General features: G+C 38.5%; 1 protein-coding gene across 1 annotated transcript; it reads left to right on the top strand.

Moving 5' to 3' along the window:
- Nucleotides 1-17,885: 17,885 nt before the first annotated feature.
- On the top strand, nt 17,886-19,698 carry PUB29 (plant U-box 29). The gene has a single exon (XM_010248966.3). The coding sequence runs from the start codon at nt 18,041-18,043 to the stop codon at nt 19,304-19,306; it is 1,266 nt and encodes a 421-aa protein (XP_010247268.1). The 5' UTR covers nt 17,886-18,040; the 3' UTR covers nt 19,307-19,698.
- The last annotated feature ends 386 nt before the right edge of the window (nt 19,699-20,084 follow it).

Consider the following 20,084-nt stretch of genomic DNA (forward strand, 5'->3'; position numbering starts at 1 on the left):
AATTATTGTTTATTAATAATAGTTTTAAAAACTTAATCTTTATTTATTATATATTTATCTATACAATAAATTAATATTTATTGTATTTCAGTAATTATTTATTGTTTTTTGTGATAAATATAGTTTCAATAATTGTGTATAAATCTATTTTTGTTTTGTTATTTAATAGAAAATTTTCAATAATTATTGGAGTTTAAACTACTATTATTTATCTTCATAATTTAATTTATTGTGTATTTTCACTATAAAATTTTAATAATTATTGGAGATTAAACTATTATTCATGGGTTAGTTCGATTTTAGTTGTAAGTTGTTTGGCTAACCAAATCAACCTGGTCAGGTTGGGGGGTTGGTCACTTAGGTTATATTCGTTTGGGTTAATTTTCGGTTTGGTAGGTCGATTCAAAAGATTTAAACTTAAAAAAATAAATTTAAAAATTAAGTTTAAATTAAAAAAAGTACAATGGCGTTATTAAAAAAATAAATTAAAAAATTAAATTTATGATATAAACTATTTTAGTGTAAGGAATATTAGAATTTTCTCACTTTCTATTATTAAAAATTTAAAATATATGTATATATCTATATATATGGTCAGGTCATTTGATTTTAGTCAGTTTACAAATGGCCAAAGTGAAATTGATCCAACCCAATCGGGTTGGGAAATTGTTGAACCAAAGCTGACTGGAAATACTAGAAATTGGGTTGTTAATTTCATTAGTTTGATTAGGAATGGCAACAAGCGGGGTGGGGACGAGGAGCCTCTCCCCATCCCTGTCCCCACGAAAATCCCCTCCCCATCCCTGTCCCCACGAAAATCCCCCTCCACATCCTTGTCCCCATTCCTGCTAATGGGGACAAAGTTATCCCCATCCCTGCCTTCACGAGGATCCCAACTCCTCATGATTCCTTATAATGTCAAATATTATGTTTTTGTTTTTTTTTTTTATTTTATTTAAAAAATAAAACTAAAATAATTAAAATTTACAATCCTATTAGAAAAGATTCAAACATATTCAACCATATTTTTAAAAATATTAACATATAGACGTATGTGTAAATATATACATATATAAACGTATGGGTATATATACATATATATTAGTGGGGATCGGAATCCATGCGGGGCAAGGAGTGCTCTCCTCGTCCCTGCACCATTCCCACTAACAGGGATGAAAATTCTCCATCAACGTTCCCCGCGGGGGGAAAATCATCCCCGTCCCCGCCCCATTCAGGGCAGATCCCCACGGGGATCGGGGAAATAGAAAAAATTGCCATCCCTAAGTTTGATAAACAACCCTATCTAAAATTATTTATTGTTATTTTTGTATTATAAAAAATTATTAAAAATAATATATAATATATAATATATAAAATATTATTAATTATTAAATAAAACAATTACATCCTATTACATATTTCTATTATTTATCTTTAACTTAACAAATCCCATACATCGCAGGTCCCATTAATACAAATAAATAAATTAAGGACATATACACAATCTATCTATCTATCTATCTATCTATGGATCAAATCCCACTTATTTGCAACCCTACATCTCCACACAAGTATGAATGGGACCAAACCTGTAAGGCACCTTCCTCATCAATGGCATTCAATTTTTTTTTCCTTTTTTAATAGGCAATGGCATTCATTTAGATCCATTGCTGCCGCTTTACAATATCTAACACTTTATAAGGTCAGATATCTTTTCATTAGTTAATTGTGTTTGTCAGTTTATACACCACCCAAACTACATGGATTCTTCGTTCCTTGCTTGCCTAGAATAAACAAACTTTGGCTGTCTACATTTGACAGCCTGACATGTTAGCCTTTATGAACTCCATTAAAGTATTAAACAATAAAAACGCTGAAGGCATGGTTGTATGGACCAATGTGTCAAGCAGGGAGGACCCTGAGTACAACAACAGCAAAGGCTGTGGAACGTAGACAGCCAAAAATTTTTCCATGATATTTGCCTACTCTGATGTGTGCAAGGTTAGCTTTCTATGTGACTGCAAGTCAAGCAATGGCTTTGGTGTTGTCTTTGGTCCATTTCTTTTCATATAGTGCTTCTTAAACAATGGAGAGTTGCATAATCATACAGAGACCGAACATCATATCTTGTTTTGATTCTATCTCTTAGGCAACCACCCGGTGTGACAATGTGAATATGTGAGAGCTATTCACTTCTCTGTCAACCTAGTATTTTCAGTTGAGAATAAAACATATTGGAATTAATTAGCTTTAACTTTTGCCTATTGCATCAGAGTCAGGTTCACACAGTCACTCCAGCCCAGACCCAGATGCTACAGTAACTACAGTAACACCTTTTAGTAGCCTTTTCCATTGCTTACCAACACTGAACACTCCTTGCATTCCTTTTGTTTGTTTAATTGATTGTTTGAACGTCTCGAGCCCTCACAACCCTACATCCACCACCATGGCCCTACAAGACCCAGTATTGTTTCCTTTTTATTTGTTGAAAAGAACCCAGCTAACCTGCCCCCGTGTTTCAGGGTCTCTGTATATGGGTCGGGGTCGGTGGGACATATTTCCTTGCCACCAGTAGTCCCATGTCATAACCGTAATTGTCTGTTGTCTGAGTAAAGGCCATTAACTGACAGAAGGTTAGATGCATGCTAGAAGGTCCTGATTGGACAATTTCATCACTTTCTCTAGGATGATCAGAAAAGTAGAGCGAATGGTCAATAAATCCTGCAAGCTGAAGAACTTAATCTGGGATTTGTTGGAAAAGGTGGGTCTGGAGTCCCTTGAACGTAGAAAACATTAATGCCGATGGTGTGTAGTGTATGATATATTGATATCTCATTCCCCTCTCTTTAGTCCCTTCAACTAGAATTCCCCATCTTAGTTTAGTGGGCATAACAATAATCTCTCATTCTTTGCGGAGTTTCTTTTCCACGACATTCCATCCACTTTGTTGAAATTCTTTCTGTTGTTAGCCATGTAATAAGCTTCAGATTTACAATTGAAAACAGTGATGATGGGGGAAGTATCAAAACAAGTAGTCTATTCCTGGCAGTTTTCCATGCTTTACTACTGCTTCAATTGTTCAGGGGGCTTCACATTTTTAAACCCAATTTCATAGAAAACTACCACACCCAATTTTTGTCTTTACATGAATCTGTAAACTTGAACCTCTTTACATGAATTGTAAACTTGGGGTTCATTGTTGAAACTATCTTATTTTTTTTAATATCATTTTGATTTTGCGGGCTTTAACCCGTGATCACAACTTTGGCACTACATGTGTCTGCCGAGTTGCTCAGCACCTCCAAGAGGAAAAGGTCATTACATTGAATGCATTCATGCTGGTGTAGTAATCCAATCATGGGTCACTTCTACTGAATTAATGCATGGGAAATTTTTGTAAACAGATTCATTCTTTTGGTGTATACTAGCTCAAACTGTTCTGTCTTCATTTTGATCCTTTGGATGACCTAAACTTGCTGAATTCATGGTTTATAATGCTAAAAGCATACAAACTACTGTTCATATTATCTCATGGTGCAGCATAAACTCGAAATGCATGTAGATGATGATCATCATAAACCTGGAAGGTCTCCACACCTTAATGAGCACTGTACCCACATCTTTCTTTTATTAGGTTCCATCCTCCTACACAAGCATAGAAAGGGGAAAGACCTTGTCATGACAACTTCAGAAGATGATGAGACTTCATCTGATCTAGGCTATCGAGTTTTTAGAGCATTTATTTTGCCCCTACAAGCATGACTTTCTGAAGCGTTAGTTTTGCTTTATACAGCATAATTAAAAGGTGAAAGTGAGCTTTCAATTCACCAAATGGCTTGTGACCTAAGGGCTCAATTAATTAAATCATCCGTCAGTTGATAAAATCGGTTTCTGTGTGAACGAGGACCTAGTGAGGCCCTTGAATTCCTGGAAGCAAATGTATATCTTTTGGTCCCATCTTCCACTTGTTGGTCAGTTTTATCTTTTATGGTTGTCGAGTGTATGCACTCTCCTGCTCACGCATGATATATTGTGTCTGTGGGCCATGATATTGAACTAATTGCTCAACTGTGTGATGGTTTAAGGCCCCGTTTGTTTACCGGTACTTGGGTAATGCGCTAACTTATCCATCCACAGGAGAGTATTGATTACCTGGGAAAATGATTCTCCAGAAAATAATCTTTCAGGAGGACCCATTATAACAGCACTTGAACATAGGAAAATTGATCAATGATTGACCAACTTATCCCGTGAGATACCAATAAACAAACAAGGCCTAAAAGCCATTTAGCCCGGCACTTGTCGGAGTTTGGTTTGTTAAGGGCCTTAGGCCTTGGTTACTGAGCGAGTTCAAGAAGGTAGTCCTTGAATTAGGTTTTTCTACAAACAGTTTGTGTGTGAACGAGGATTTGGATGAAGCCCTCGAATTCATGGAGGCATTATATATACGTTTTGGTCTCCTCTTCCTATGAATGGGCAATATTATGTTTGTCGGATGATGCATGCCATCTTGTGTAAGTGGACCGAAGATCATTAAACTCTAAGGCAGATGGTTGTGGGCTTAGATTTTGATGGCCCACTGCCTCAATAATCCACCTCAGGGATTTTCAACCCTTCTAAATTTCCGCATGCATTTATACGTCATTGTCCTTATCTTTTTCGTTGGAACATCAGAGTGCTGACTTCATTTTCTTTGTGAACTTTTGGGGGCCAATGAATGAATTGTCCAGAATAGTAAGTTACTGGGCTGCACGCATTTAATGGGCCTATAGTGACCCAAGTTTCATAGTGGACACCATTGTCATATTCCTAGTAGGAGTTGGATTAATTTGTGATGTGGGTCCAAACAGTCGGCTTGGGGGCCATGACATCATTCTTTGTTTGTTTAAAACTATGGTCAATGCAAATTCCAATGCTTTCAGACTCTTGAGATTAATTTAATTTTGGTGGATTAATTTATAGACTCCCATCCGGCGCTTAATTTGCATTTTAAGTTATTCATCTAATGCGCCATCAACTTGATGTCAAGAGTATTAATGGGCCCTCATTTTGACTCTACCACTGATGATGATGGTTTCCAAATCTTTTCAAAAATGGAAGAGGTTGGATTCTTGGAGCATAAAATACAAAACTAAAGGCATTCAAAAATTTGCACCCGGTTTGCATCCTTTTGTTTGTGATTTGTACTTCTACCTGACATAAATTTTGTATGCTTTTTTTTTGGTCTCATTTGTATTTATTGCAGTGCAAATTTTGCATCCCAAATACTAAAGTAAAACTTGCACCACAAACAAATAAAGTGGGGACTGTGTTATCTTCCTCTTTCCTACCTCATTCACAAACACAAACAAGTAATCCTTCCATCTCCATTCTGTTTCATATAGAGCAAAGAGTCAGAGATCACTTCATTTTACTTATTTTACTTTTGCACAAACAAATAAGACAGAATCAGATCTGAGGCAAAAGTAAACCAAAATTTACACTTAACCTATTTGCAATCCCATGCATTTACACCAGTGCAAATGAAAATGAGCTGCAAACAAACTGAACCTTAAGATTAGTCTCTTAGGTCCAAGTCAATAAAGTTCCAAGACAAAAATTTGAAGAAAAGGGCTGTATTGGATTTTTCTCATAGGGGGTAGTAAATGAATATCAGAGACAAAATTTGGGTCACATGGAACCAAAATAAATATAATAATTGACAGACCCTTACAAAAATATGGATCTTCTGTGTTACCTACCGACAACCAAGGGAGACCTTCACATGGTGGTCCAACGAACTTCAAGGCAAAGATCCCAAATTTCCATGGAAGGTTCCAAAATCTCAGATGTAATTGGGATGGCCAGTGCTACTCTCTCTAGGAATATATGACAAAATCCTTGTAAATTCCCTTATAATGTGTTGATTTTAAATTACTCAACACTCCTTATTGTAAAGTACTTTTACTTTGTTTATTTAATTTTCATCTTTTGGATCTTTTCTAACAGTTGGTGGACCCATCAGCCAAGTCAATCACAATTTCCAAGTATTGTAACCTTTAGAACAGCCAAAGCATTAAAAAAAAACTCTACGAATACTTACTGCAATAAATTAATGTGTTATCATATCATACTAACTCATTCTTAATTCCTTTATCAATACATGGCTCACAATTTGATTGGAGTTACTTTATATAAAATATAGCTTTGCGTTCAAGGTAGTCGAGATTAGTGATTAGTCTTCTTGTGGGGTTCAATTAATGATGCAGAAAAATTATGAACCCATTGACTGAACTGAACCAACTTTTCAATGGAGCAATGGCGGATCTAATTCTGGTAGAACGATTTAATAAAGGCTGAGCAACTCCATTGAGAGCTCAACAAAGCAAACATTGCCCCAGAACTGATGATATTTGACTGAGAAGCACCACATTCATAATACCCTGGAATTTGGGATGTTTTAAATGAATTTATGCATCTTATCAGAAATTAGTCATTGAAATCCATTGGAGGTAATAGAAAACTATCATAGAAATGGTATTTCTGTTTGAGAGGCTCATTGAATGCAAACGCCTATATTTTCCATGAAACTTTCACCATTTTCCAATGGGTGACATTCAAGAAAACAATAATGAACTAGCAATTTGAATATTATAGACATGACACATTACCTCTCTAGCCACTAGGTTACAGAGCCTTGTGGATTTTTTTTTCTCTCTTTATTCTGATCGTCAAAAGTAATATTAAGTGTCATTTTAGAAGGAAAAGAAGACTGCAAAATACATGATACATGAGATCACGTCACCAACATTAATGGCAATCTACGGCTCTTATCGAAATTTCTGTATTTTCTCCGGTCTTATACGCATAATTTTCAGACCAGTACAGATTACAGAACAGTAGCTAACCATGTGACAAGGATTTCAACTGCTCACACCATCATCATCAGCAGGAAGGAAGAAGGAGAGATTAAAGAGAGTGGGATGTAATTAATCAAAGTAATAAATTATACGTGCCATGATGCAAATGTTTAAATATTATTTCAGATTAAGAACCCATAATAACTGATTAATTTATTACTAAGAATACCCATCAATGGAAGTTGACTGATTAACAAAATTAGGTGACCATCGTGGGGTCTCAAACAAGAAGAGAGGAAAACTTGGAAAGAAGAGGAGGGTTCTGAACTTCTTATACAACTGAAAATGTTGCATGTGTCATCTCTTCTCTATACAAATTACAAAAGTTTCCCCAAAAAGGTTCTGAAAATTTCTAGAATCTGTGTCAAGTGGTAACTATCTCCCAGTTTGTTGTTGCACTCCAGAAAAAGAAAAAAAAATTGCGGGTAAAAACTAACCAGCCATTCTCCTCGAGTAAGGAGACAGACCACATACCCATGTAAAACATTCTAGAACAAACTTGTCATCATCAGAGCTCAAGAAATTAAAACAAAGGAAGAAAAGAATAACCCGCCCAAAAACTCCATTTACATTACCCATCATCCTCATGTTTGAAGGAAAGAAAAAGAGACGTGGAATAACCAGATCTTCTGCTTTCTTTGGAATGAATTCCCTCATCCGCATCTTCATGGCGATTGCCGATTCTGTAAGCCGATGTTGTTGTGTTGTTTTGAAGGACCAGAAGGTGGGATCGGCATGGCTTTAGGCAAGAAGCCAAAGAAGTAGCCTTGAATCTGAGACCTGGGCTTCTGAAAAACTTGAGTGTTACTTGAGCCTTGGCATTGTCCAGCAAACAAGATGAACACCAACAAGAACCACAGCGATAGAACCATAATTCTTCTACGAAGACCCATTTTACCAAACCAAAGAAAGATAACCAAAGAGGCTATACAAGACGGTTGACAAAGTGAGCAAGCAAGAAAACCAAGAAGAAGAGAAGGAGACGACGAGGGTGAAGGGGGGAGAGAGAGAGAGAGAGAGAGAGAGAGAGAGAGAGAACTTGGTTGCTAATTCAAAAATGAACGTCTAAAGAGAGGAAGTGAGGATATGGAAATGGGAGTGGCTGATGTGTTAATGCTGGATGGTGTTATGGGGAAGGCTTATTTCCGAAGGTTTTGAGGAGTAAACAATGGGGGGAGGAGTGGGAACATGGAGAATTAAATGCTGGGTGGAGATAAGATAGATTTTAGCCAAGGGTTGCAAGAGTATGTGCGTGTGTCGGGCTGATGAGATCAGAGACGCTACAAGTAGTAATGTTTTTGGTACTTAGTAATAGAAAAAGATTTAGAAGCTTTGAACGGGTCTTTAGAACAGATAAAAGGCAATAGAAAGGAGAAGGGTTACCAAGAAAAGAAAAGATTAAAAAAAGAAGAGAGTGTGATGGAGTGATGGAGAAAAAAGGAAGAGTTGTGTCCTACTGTCTTCAGGTTAGGTGAATATATGGACCCACCTGTAATTAATGGCCGACTAAGGAATTGAAACTGTTGTTTCAGACCCACAACAGAAAAACTTGTCATCCCCATCTCTCTCTCTCCGATCTTCTTCAATTAACAATAGTGATTTTCTTTTAAAAAGATTGGATGGAAAGAGAGTCAGGAGTACGTATTTGAGTAGAGAAAGAAAGGACGAGATTTGTTTACTTGCCTGCTATTCGTGTGGGTTGGCAGGGGAGTCCCTTAATTGGGGGATGCACTGTGCACAGCTCACTTTGATACATCAGACTATCAGAGATTGAGAGAGAGAGAGAGAGTCTCTAAGTCACTCAGTCTCAGTTTATACGGGAAAGAAAGAGGGTGGCTAGCCGTTTGTTTTGTAGTGGTAAAAGGACAAAATAGCGTATCCAAAATGAAGGTCATGTCAAGGTATGAATACCATGGCCCCACGTGGCTCACGTGATTTGATTGATTCCTATAGACGACATGCTGACTGACTGTGTGAGAGAAAGGGAGAGGGAGGGATGGACTCTTTGTAATCTGAGCTCAACCGTATTTATGGTGTTTTACTGGATACTGCAGTCTCTCTTCCTATTGCAGAGTAGAACTTTAGCCCATTTCAGCAAGCCTAAGCATGAATTATAATCCAATGAATAAATCAACAATTTTGTGGACTCTGTTCTGCATTTGCAGACTGTGTTTCATCTGATGTAAAAATGGTGGATGCAGCCTAAACAGATTGGATAATGAGGGTATGCATTAATGGAAGCTGGCAACCAGTTTTTCACCCAATAACCCACTAAACACAAAAAACATTTTATAAAGTGATACTTGTTAGAAGTGAAGATCGCCATCCATCGTGGTCTTATCATGTGATAATAAAACCATGTAATTGGCTTCTGGTTTCATTATCAGATCAACAGAAAATGAAAGAAGGCAAGTGTTGCTGTTACCACATTGCCTACAACACCACACCACAATAGGAAGAGCAAGAAAACAAACTACTTTTTACCTTTTTGTTTGCCATAATTAAAAAGAGTTCGTGTTCGAGCAAAAGTCCTGACTCAGTCAGGAGTTCTTTTCCACCCATGAATAAGTATTCTCTTCAAAAGTTACAATATGTCATTGTTTCACCAAACAGAAAGGAGTTGGCTTTTCAAGATTCCTCCTTATTCATGCTTCCCGAGTCCTGGTTGAGCCTTTGGAGGAGTGCATGCTGGAGAGGAGCTGATGGGGAAATGTGTGCAAGAGGGGATAATGCAGGTTAAGTTCTTAAGACTACAGTACTTAATTTGGCACAAAACTGTAGAAATTAGACCAAGGCACGCCAATGCATGATGGGCTGTTGTGTTGATACTTGATAGGTGAATTACTTTCCAATTGCTTCAATGGCAGCCTTAGTAGAAGGCTGACTGTGTCTTCTGTTGACACATACCCCATTTACAGAGGTTGCCTTTTCTGCACCCTCACCATGTTTGACACAGTTGATACAGTTTGGACATACCAAGTTTAGCATCAGCTGTCCTGTTCAAATCTAACTTACTAGGTTTGGTTCATGTTTAACCGAGTTTGGTTTTATAATTCAACTGTTGCAAATAGGGTGCCCACAAGGTTCCATGAACTTGCCAGCTGGCCAATGTATACACGGTTAGGGCTTAGGAGCCACCATCAAATGACTCAGATCTAATTAGAGAATGCCTACACTTAGACGGGAAAAAACTCCTAATACTAGACCTTCAAAGCCTTTCTCATGGGTACAAGTACACAGGAGCTATTTTAATGTCCAACACAGTTTGATAAAAACCCAACTTGCCCTTTAAGCCAGGTTGATGTTTTTGAGCCCCAAATCAACATGGTCATCAAAATCCAGCCCACAAGGCCCATATCAGGTTGGGTGAGCTAGGTTTGGGCCAAGCCCACCAAGTTGCTACCTCCTAAACACTAGACAGACAGTAAGGCTGACAGCTCTCTACCAATGATTCTCTTCTTCTTTTCGGTTCAAAGGGTCCTCAGGAGTATTAATATTTTGCCTGATCTTTATCATCCAAACCATCCAAATATGTCTCGAGAGCTGTGTTATGGATGCAAATATCTCGAGGCAAGTTCCTTTGAACGTATAGATGCCCAAAACCAGGCCAAAGTGGTGGGCTTCAGCCTTCAGGGCCGGACGGGCACCAGACCCTATTTATGAGGGAATGTTATTATTAGTACACCCCTTTGTGTCGCTAAAGTTTTATTAAAGGTTCATAGACCATAAGTGCGGTCAATAATAACAGTATAGGGTACTACTAACTGCAGAATTTCAATTAAATGTTTTCACTGTGTGCATGTTTGCCAGCCGTTCATCTCTCATCATAAAAGCCCAAGAACAAGATTGATTAACAATGGCAGTAGGACCACCAAACTCAATTTGCAATTATTGTTGTTCCTCCGGTAAGAAAGAAGGTCTTGTTTATGGAGAAAAGATTGTTCGAGGCGATGGATCCTCAGACTCTGATGAGACTCTGTGATTCTCTCTCACTCTCTCTCTCTCTCTCTCCAATTAGTGTTGTGTGTGTGGACTGTGGAGTAGCCCAACGTACGGTTCTGATCTATGAACCACTTTGATCATATAAAATGGGATTCCATAAATAAAAGAAGAAGTTGCAGACACATCACAGAGCGGGCTATGACGAATGATACATCAGGTCGTACACTGCCTTACTGCGCCAAACACATCAGGAACAAGCTTTTCCCCTTCTTTCCAGGGGCCCATAAGTTTGTAATAAAAATCATAAAAATCCAAAAGAAGAAAAGCCCTATGAGCTAATGGGCCTATTAGTGGACCCACTGAGAAGATAATCAAAAAACTCAATAACGGATGATTCCCTGGGTGGGCCCATTTAGGTGTAACTATTGGTTGATTGGTTCCCCATCAGCACCCACAAGGCCAAAACATCAGAAAATGCATAGCCCATGTAGAGCAGCAATCTCAATCTTATCCGTTGGATCACGGAACCTGTCTTGGGGATCCAAGTCAACTATTTAAAGGGTTTTCTAGTGGTGGGTCTGTGCAACACAGTATCAGTCATCATCCTTCAAAGAGTCTGCAATGCAATCATATTATGATAAAGCTTTTAAACGGGGATCGTGGAAGGGAAGATCTCTTTTCTCCTTTGTGTCTTGCAATTATAGCGTCGGATCTTGCAAAGAAAACCCACGACAAAAAGTACCAACAAAATTCAATATTTTTCTTCCTCTACTCAGTACCCTCAGTGTTTTTTTAGCATTAACAATACTAATCTGATCTTGAAATCAGGGTACAACCTCAACATCCAACGGTGAACATCTGGGGTTCACTATGGACCCAGAGCTTAGCACGATCCTTTTAAAAATCAGATGAGACATGGGATGGATCTAGGCCATATCTTGACCCATAAGATAAGATTTGACCACAATTGATCACAAGCAAGGTAGGTGGGCCCAGGTCCAACACTCGGTGCACCATGAAACCTGCAATGTTTGCTTGGGAGCTTTATAAAATTAGCTTAGAATTGGAATAAAGCAATGGCATCAAAAGAAGATAGGATGGAGAGTTGGGGTTGCTTTTAAGAGTATATGTATATATGAAATATGAGTATCATCAATGGCTTTATGGGTTTATACATATACGTCCTGGAACCAATATGCCCTTTTCTCAATTCTAAAAGGTATATACAACACGTTAAATGATAAAATGTATAACTGGAGAACAGAAAAATAAGAATAAAGTATTCTGGGTTTGACGACTAAAAGGAAAAAAAAAAGATTAATTGGATAAAATGGATTTTTTAATAATTATTTGAAGAGATATGAAAAATAGTGCAATGGGGATGTCCTCAGGTATGATACGTTTTGAAACCCTCAGATTGGAATCTACTTAAGGAGTGGACATGGGTTGTTTCATGAAATTACAGTTTGCAACCTAGTGAAGATTTTAGACGAGAGAGATTATTTTGGAAATAGAAGTAAGCAGGAAAATCAATACTATACACAGGTGTTGCATGTATTTCCTGGTAAGGACAAAGAAAGCATGAAATCAAAGGAAATTTGAACCACACCCAGATGCTGGCTCTGTTTCAAAAACAGAAAGAAAATTATGATATTTCTACTTATAAACACACAATAGAATAAAGTTGATGAATTCAGTGCATCCATCAAAGTTCAAACCCCTCATAAACAAAGAAAACCAGAAGTAAATATGTTTTGCCCATCACAAAAACGAACCAGTAGACACTTGAATAAGTCTCTCCAAGAATGAATTCACAAGGCAGAGTATAAAGATACAAGGCACTTGCTTCAATTCTCAAAAGTTGACATCTCTTCCCAATTATAGAGAACTGGGTTCCAATTGACCAGGGCAGCTTCTTCTGGTCTACCCTTGTGATAAGGGCATTCCAATTTCTAAGGCATCTTCAATCAGTAGGATACCTTTACCAATTGGGTGGGTATCGTTACAAAATTGCCGTGTGTTGCTCTTCTTCTTCTTCTTGGGCACATGCCCTCTCTGCAAGGGTAGACTAGAACAGTTCAGTTGCTGTGGTCAATGGCCAAAGCCCAAAGGAAGGTGCTGCCCGTCCTCATGTGGTACACCCTATGGTTATCAGCCTCCCATGAATGCAGAATGCCCTACTCGATGCTGCCCGTCTTTTCTGCGCAATCGAAGGAAGCAAGTAATTATTTTACAAATTAATTACTGTAAAAAAACAAAATTTATCCCTTTAGAAAACATTTCTTTTGTTGCTCATCTAGTGGAAGAGACACAATTCATGAAAATCAGGGGATGCAGTTGGCTTTCTCAGTATATATTAATAGTGGACTGAAGTCTCTGAGAAGGCTGCTCCATTTGCGTTTTTGTTAAGTATTTTAAGACCAGCTTTGAATGCACAAACAAAACAAAATGGCTTTATTGATTGCTTAATTTAAGGGAAACCTAATACGTGCATGTCTCATTAAATACTGAGCTGATCACCAAATGGTGGTATTTTATTTTAAGGCCTAGTTTGAATGCACAGATCCCATGTTTTAGTATTAAAAAACAGCAGATAATCCATGCTTCCAAACAACGTTAAATAGTTAATACATTTTTGTACTTTCAATAGTGCATAAATGAATTATTATAATTAATAAATCAAGAATATGGAATATAAAAAATGGAACTGCAACAATTCCCCAACAGACCCAACAGAAGAGAAGAACCACCATGGGTGACCATACAAACGGTGTTGATTTTATTCTCTAATTAATTAAATTATAAAGAATTAATTAAAAGGATGACTAACGGGTACAGAGAGACATGTTGAATGGGTGAGACCCACCGTCCAACATAATTGGCGTCTGAATCCGAACCACCACTGATCAAAGGATCTCAAACGTCAGATACATCACTTAAATTCGGGATTATCCGCATCAAAAGCTGCGATGGGAAGAATGTATGTTATAGTGTTCCACTAAATTACTAAAACACCCTCACCGTTCTCGTCCAATTACTCTCTCTGGTCATTTGGTCATTGGCCTAGAGTATTCCATTTCCAACTGTTCATTTATTGAGTGGGGCATGCAGCAGCATGCTTTAACAAGTACTCTCAAGTCCCAACTACAACTGTTCTTGGCTTCGGCTGGCATTGAGGGCAACAGAACTTTGCCACCTGGCAAAAAGTATTGGGAGGCCGGATCGACCCGTCTATCTATAACAACTTTCCGATTTTTATGACTAATTGCCCGCAACGCGACTTTAAATCACATTTTTTTTAACAAAAATCATTTAACAAGGGTTGGAAATTCCTACATGTTGACTTGGAATTCATACAAGTCATCCGCGTAGAGTCGGTCTACCAACTAGTAGGAATTGATACTGGTACTGCTAGTATTAATAGAAGTAGGTTTGGTCAGAGTCAGACATCCGTGTGGCATGAGTTAGCCTTCTTTAATTTCTTTTCTCTGAAACCTTTGTATCTCACACTCTAATCTTGTCTTTTGTTGTTATCTATCTCTCTCTCTCTTCAATTTGGGTTTAGTTTTATTGATTTACTTACTCTAAGAAGTCAAAGACTGAATTCATGGCCATACTCGCTTTGTTGATTTTTTTTTTCTATTGAAAATAAAGACCCGGGCCTCTATCAAACACTATTTTCTAATTTCTTTAACGTGAAACCGAGCTGACTCTGTATCCACGTGAGGGTAGGTTTGGTGCCTTAATTACATAAAGAACCCACTTTTAGAGAAAGTAGGACTGTTGGATCTTGACCCGACTCTATGTATCGCCGAATTCCAAGTTTGACCCAGATTGGCATTGTCCCCAACCGACCCAATTAAAACCATTTTTTAATTATAAACTTGGGGGTCGTTGATCCGACTTCTCTTACCTCTTTTTGAATTCGAGTGGATCATGAATCCGTGTCCAAGCAAAACACCTGGATCAAACAATTTGTGCTCTCTATCCGAATTCTGTTCCCCTTATCGTCGAGAATATTTGGTTGATGGGTTGATTTGGTTCAATTTAAAGCTATTGCTCAATCTAATCAATTTAGTTGGGTCTGAGAATTGGCCGTTTTAGAAAAAAGATGGGGCCACATCGGATTTATATAGGCGTTTTAACAAACGTCTATGTATCTTATTGTTTGGTTCAGTTGATTACTGAAAAATCAGGAATGTCTAAAAAATCGGGACTCCACTGATTTGGTGTTTCATGCATTGGTGAACCGTTTCCTCCAATGGTTGATTGGTGTGTATTCTATGTAGTGCTTATCTGTCAGTACATACATGAAAAATGGTGATGAAAATCACTTTACCAAACAACATAGTATTGTTCACTGTCTACGTGATAGAAGCGTCATTTTTTTTGTGAAAAATGGGTATTGGAAACATGGGTGTTTTTTTTTGAAAAATAGGTCCTAAAAAGTGTCCATGCTTCCAAACAACGTATTAGATTGTATCGATTTAGATTGATTTTTGATTTGGTCGATTGATTCAAAGGATTTAAATTTATAAAATTACAATAATATTATTAAAAAATTAAAATAATATAAAATAATAAAATATTTTTAACTAGGAAATATAAAAACCTTTGCACTTTCTCATATTAAAATTTCAAATTTAAAATATAAAAATATATATATAGCCGGATTGGATCGGTTTATAAATAATCAAACTGAAATCAACATGACCTCAATAAAAAGTACTAAAAAGTCGACTAACTAAAATCAAATTAATTAATTCATCAATTTGATAAACACCGTTAGAGCGGTTCACTGGAATTACTGAACATATTTTTGAAACTAATAAATTCTAGTTTATATATCTATCTACCTATATATATATACTGATCAGTTTTTCGATTCACATCATGGGTTTTGGTTCAGTTTTTCGATTTTTGGATTATTATTAACACTATTAACATTCACAATGGAGATCAGCAATTGTCAACATAATGGGTGTTGATGGGCATGCGATTGCTGGATGTACCCAAATTTGACTTGGTACAGACAGGTATGGGTCCAATGTCATGGACTGAGCAGTGATACGGTCGGATATGGGTCCATACTCCATACAAGTGCAGTTTCATCAAAAGTCAAAAATGAATTTATGAGTAATATGGGCTTTAAAATTATTATTAATAAATAACGTATTTGTATTTGGTTATTTTTTGTACATATTTGAGACAAATTAAACTTCAACAAGCTGAATTGTCAACAAAATTTTATTAATAAATTATTTAAAAATCAATGTTTCAAAAATTGAAATTGAAACTATTTTAATTATGATTTTTAGGTCAATGATTCGACTGTCTGATTTGAATGAATCAACAGTTTAATACCCGAATCCGTAAATTATTGACTAAGCATATGGCTTTTTTTGGTAAGTAGAACTAATTGCCTGAACAATTTTCAGGCCAAATACTCCAACCATCTGGATTAACGACGGTTAAAAAAATCATATTAAAAACTGATCGAAATATTGAACCGAAAAACAAATTGGGACACAGTGGTTCAACGCCTAGGCGAATGACGGTGCCCTTTGAGATATGAGCTAGCCAAATGAGGAATATCTTGCGCAGATGTGGCTAGGGTTAGCACTGGAGATAGATGTGACTCTTCTGGAGAGTTCCTCAGCAGATGGGGAATTGCTCAAGCATTATATCAATCCACTCAGTGGTTGCAAATTTGCATCGTTTACAAGCTGCAACTCCCATACACAAGCTCCTAGTTATTGACTTATTTCCACGTGAGAGCTTTTAATGGAAAATAGACTTGCAATCGCCCTAGTAAATGTGCATTTATTTATTTATTATTCGAAGATCTATAATTTTGTTTATATTATTCTTTTTCTTTTACTGTATATAGGGCTATAAGGTTTACTGTGATAATGCGAAGTTCAACTGTTCAAGTTTGTGCTTGTTACTATCAGATTATCACATAGACAACGACCTGACTCCAGAGTAAAACTATTCCAATCTATGCAACACATTGCCAATCCTTACGTGGTGGAGCAGAGACGAGAGTGGCAGAATTTGCTGGATTTAGGATGGATGCCGTATTTACGTGGATAGATAAAGGGATCATGACTTAGAATGGAAGGTTACTCCTGCTATGGTCATATATGTATATGTCAATGCCCAAGAAAAGGGTCTAAATTAAACACCTCAAATCTGGACATGTTTAATATAATCTTTATGGAGGATTTGGACTTGATAGCAAAACGTTGAATCAATGCTTACATAACGCCCTGTCAGTCTTATCAGAAGACGAATCCGGATCCAGTATTCCAGTCCAGCTGGACCGTACCCGATACAGTATAGAGTATACTACTCGACTGCCTGGCCCGATCCCATGACCCCTTCTCTCATACGGATAGGTTCCAACAGTGAATGTGTGAACTGAACCCACTCTCCTCGTACAACAACCCGGGGGATCCGCATTCAAGTGGCCTATTGGTATTACCCACTTTAATCCGCCTCCCTGCTTTTCTCTCTTTTCGGATTCCCTACCTCAGCCTCCTTCCATATTCACAGGCCGAAAGCCTCCCTTTTGGTTTCTCCTTTTTATGTTTTTGGGATCACCACAAAAGCAGAAAAAAGAAAAGATAAAAAAGAATAAACTTTCAAAAGGAAAAGAACGAAAAATAATCATAAAAGGTGTCCGGGCCTCGGTACCCCCCAAAACCAAAACCAAAACCAAAACCAAACCCGGATCAAGGCTGCTGCTTCTGCTTTGGTATCTGCATTTCATGAATCATGAGCGAGGCGAAGGCAAAGGCAACCGACCGACCAACCGAACCCACCGGTGGTCCCTCTCTCTATAACTCTGTTGATGAAAATTTCAACGGTCCGAGTGCCCACTGTTCCACGTTTCCTCCGTCCTCCGTCACCATTTGCAAGCAAGCATTAAATTGTTGGAGAACTCGCATTTGACCAAAAGCTTTACAAAATTACAGTGACGTCATCGCTTTCCCCTTTGACCATTCTCTCCCCAGCTTCAAAAGCCCCAGCTCCCCCCTCCACCTTCTCCATCTTTGTGAACACACACACGCTCTCTCTCTCTCTCTCCCCCCCCCTCGATCGACTTCCTCTCTTTCAGCTTTAACATCGGATTATCTCAGAAGAGAAGAGAAGATAAACCCTGTCTTCATTGATCAAACCGGAGGAAGATAAAGATGGTGAAGAACGATCTGTTCATCACCGTTCCGAGCTTCTTCAAATGCCCCATCTCCCTCGACGTCATGAAATCTCCGGTCAGCTTGTGCACCGGCGTCACCTACGACCGCTCCAGCATACAGCAATGGCTCGACAGCGGCAACAACACCTGTCCAGCCACCATGCAGGTTCTCCAGAGTAAGGACTTCGTCCCCAACCACACCCTCCATCGTCTCATCCAGATCTGGTCCGACTCCCTCCACAGCAACACCGACCACGATAACTCTGACCCCTCTACGTCCGCCTCCTCGTCCCCTCCCTTGACTCAAGATCAAGTTAGGGTTCTCGTCAAGAACATCGAGGACCACGCCGAGAACCGCCTTGATTGTTTGACGAAGATACTCGATTTCGCCAAGGAGTCCAATGAGAATCGAGCGTTTCTCGCCAAGATGGATGGTTTCGTTCCCATCATTGTTGGTGTCCTTCGCAGCAATGTCGACGGTCGGGGAGAAGTGGAGATTGAACTATCTGAGCACGTCGTAAGGCTCTTGGATATGATTCTCATGGATTACGCCGATAAAGAACAACTCATGAGATTAACCTTGAAAGGAAACCCAGATTTCTTGTCATCTGTTGTTCTAGTTCTGAAGAAAGGAAGCTTGGATTCGAGGGTCGGATCTGGAAGAGTTTTGGAGGCAATCGCAGTGAACGGTGAATCCAAGCTTCTAATCGCCGAGAAAGAAGGGATATTGTCTGGACTAATACGTCTAATGAGTTCCGAGACGGATTCGAGTGCGATTGAATCTGGACTCTCTTGCTTGATCGCCGTATCCATGCCAAGGCGAATTAAGTTACAGATCGTTCGCCTCGGAGTAGTTTCGGTACTGTCGAAATTGTTGTCTCAACCGGACACCGGCGTCTCCGTCGCCGAGAAGGTCTTGAAGCTACTAGATATGGTTTCGACGTGCCCGGAAGGCCGCACGGCGATATGCGAGGATCCGATATGTGTAGCCACGATTGTACAGAAGATGCTTAAAGTGTCGAGTGCGGTGACGGAGCACGCCGTTCTGATACTTTGGAGCGTCTGCCATCTATTCAGAGATCAGAAGGCGCAAGAAGCGGTGACGAAGAGCAACGGGTTGACGAAGATTCTGCTATTGATGCAGAGCAATTGCTCGCCGTCGGTCAGGCAGATGTCCAGCGACCTGCTCAAGATCTTCCGAGTAAACTCAAAATCGTGCCTTTCGAGCTATGATACGAAAACCACGCATATCATGCCTTTCTGACCATTCCAATTTTCAAGAGAGGGAAAAAAAACCCAAAATCAATCACTAATTAGAGAGGGAAACAACAAAACCAAAAGAAGAGACTCTGTAAATGAAAAAGAAATTTTGTCCAAAAATACAAAAATCCATTAGATTTTGCCCATCAAATTCCTTTTTTTCTTCTTGTATTTTACTGTGCACATAAAATTCTCCTGTACCTTGTTTTTTCAACGAAGTTCATTAGCTCAACAAGTGGGTTACTTCCAAAGAGCTAGAACTCTCGGTTAAAGTCTCGGAAATAATCCTTGATGTCATCAACACTCACAAGTAGTTTGTTGAATGGATTTGCAGAATTATTTGTACAGAAAAATTGTTTTTACACAGAATAATACATTAAATTCATTACCCCAAAAGTGGGTTCTCCAGAGTTGTTTCAGAATTTGTATCAAGTTCATGTTCTTTTTAATTTTCTGCAACTAGCTAAGCTTCTAGTTTGGTAACTCAGGTTCGATGTCTGAATTTTGTTTCCGGGTCGTGTGAGAACTCTGAGAAGGGAGAAGGATATAGAAGGAAGAGGCCTGGTCTGATGGGTAAAGCTTTTAATGGGAAAGAGACAAGTTGCCGCAATTGCTGAAATTGTCGCTGACTGTAATTCCCCACGGTTTGCTTTAATTTGACCTTATTGATGATTCCAGAAGGGCTGAAAGAGATTGGAATCCATAGAGCCAGAGATGGGTAATGGTTTGACTACGTCGATACCAAAAGAGAAAATGAAGCTTTCTTCAAAAGGGCGAGCAAA

This window comes from Nelumbo nucifera, chromosome 5, assembly GCF_055504915.1.
Source record: "Nelumbo nucifera cultivar China Antique chromosome 5, China Antique-T2T, whole genome shotgun sequence".
Classification (NCBI taxonomy): domain Eukaryota; kingdom Viridiplantae; phylum Streptophyta; class Magnoliopsida; order Proteales; family Nelumbonaceae; genus Nelumbo; species Nelumbo nucifera.

Bases quoted from the DNA above. Each gene is read 5' to 3' on its own strand.
- PUB29 (XM_010248966.3), top strand. From the start codon at position 18,041: ATGGTGAAGAACGATCTGTTCATCACCGTTCCGAGCTTCTTCAAATGC.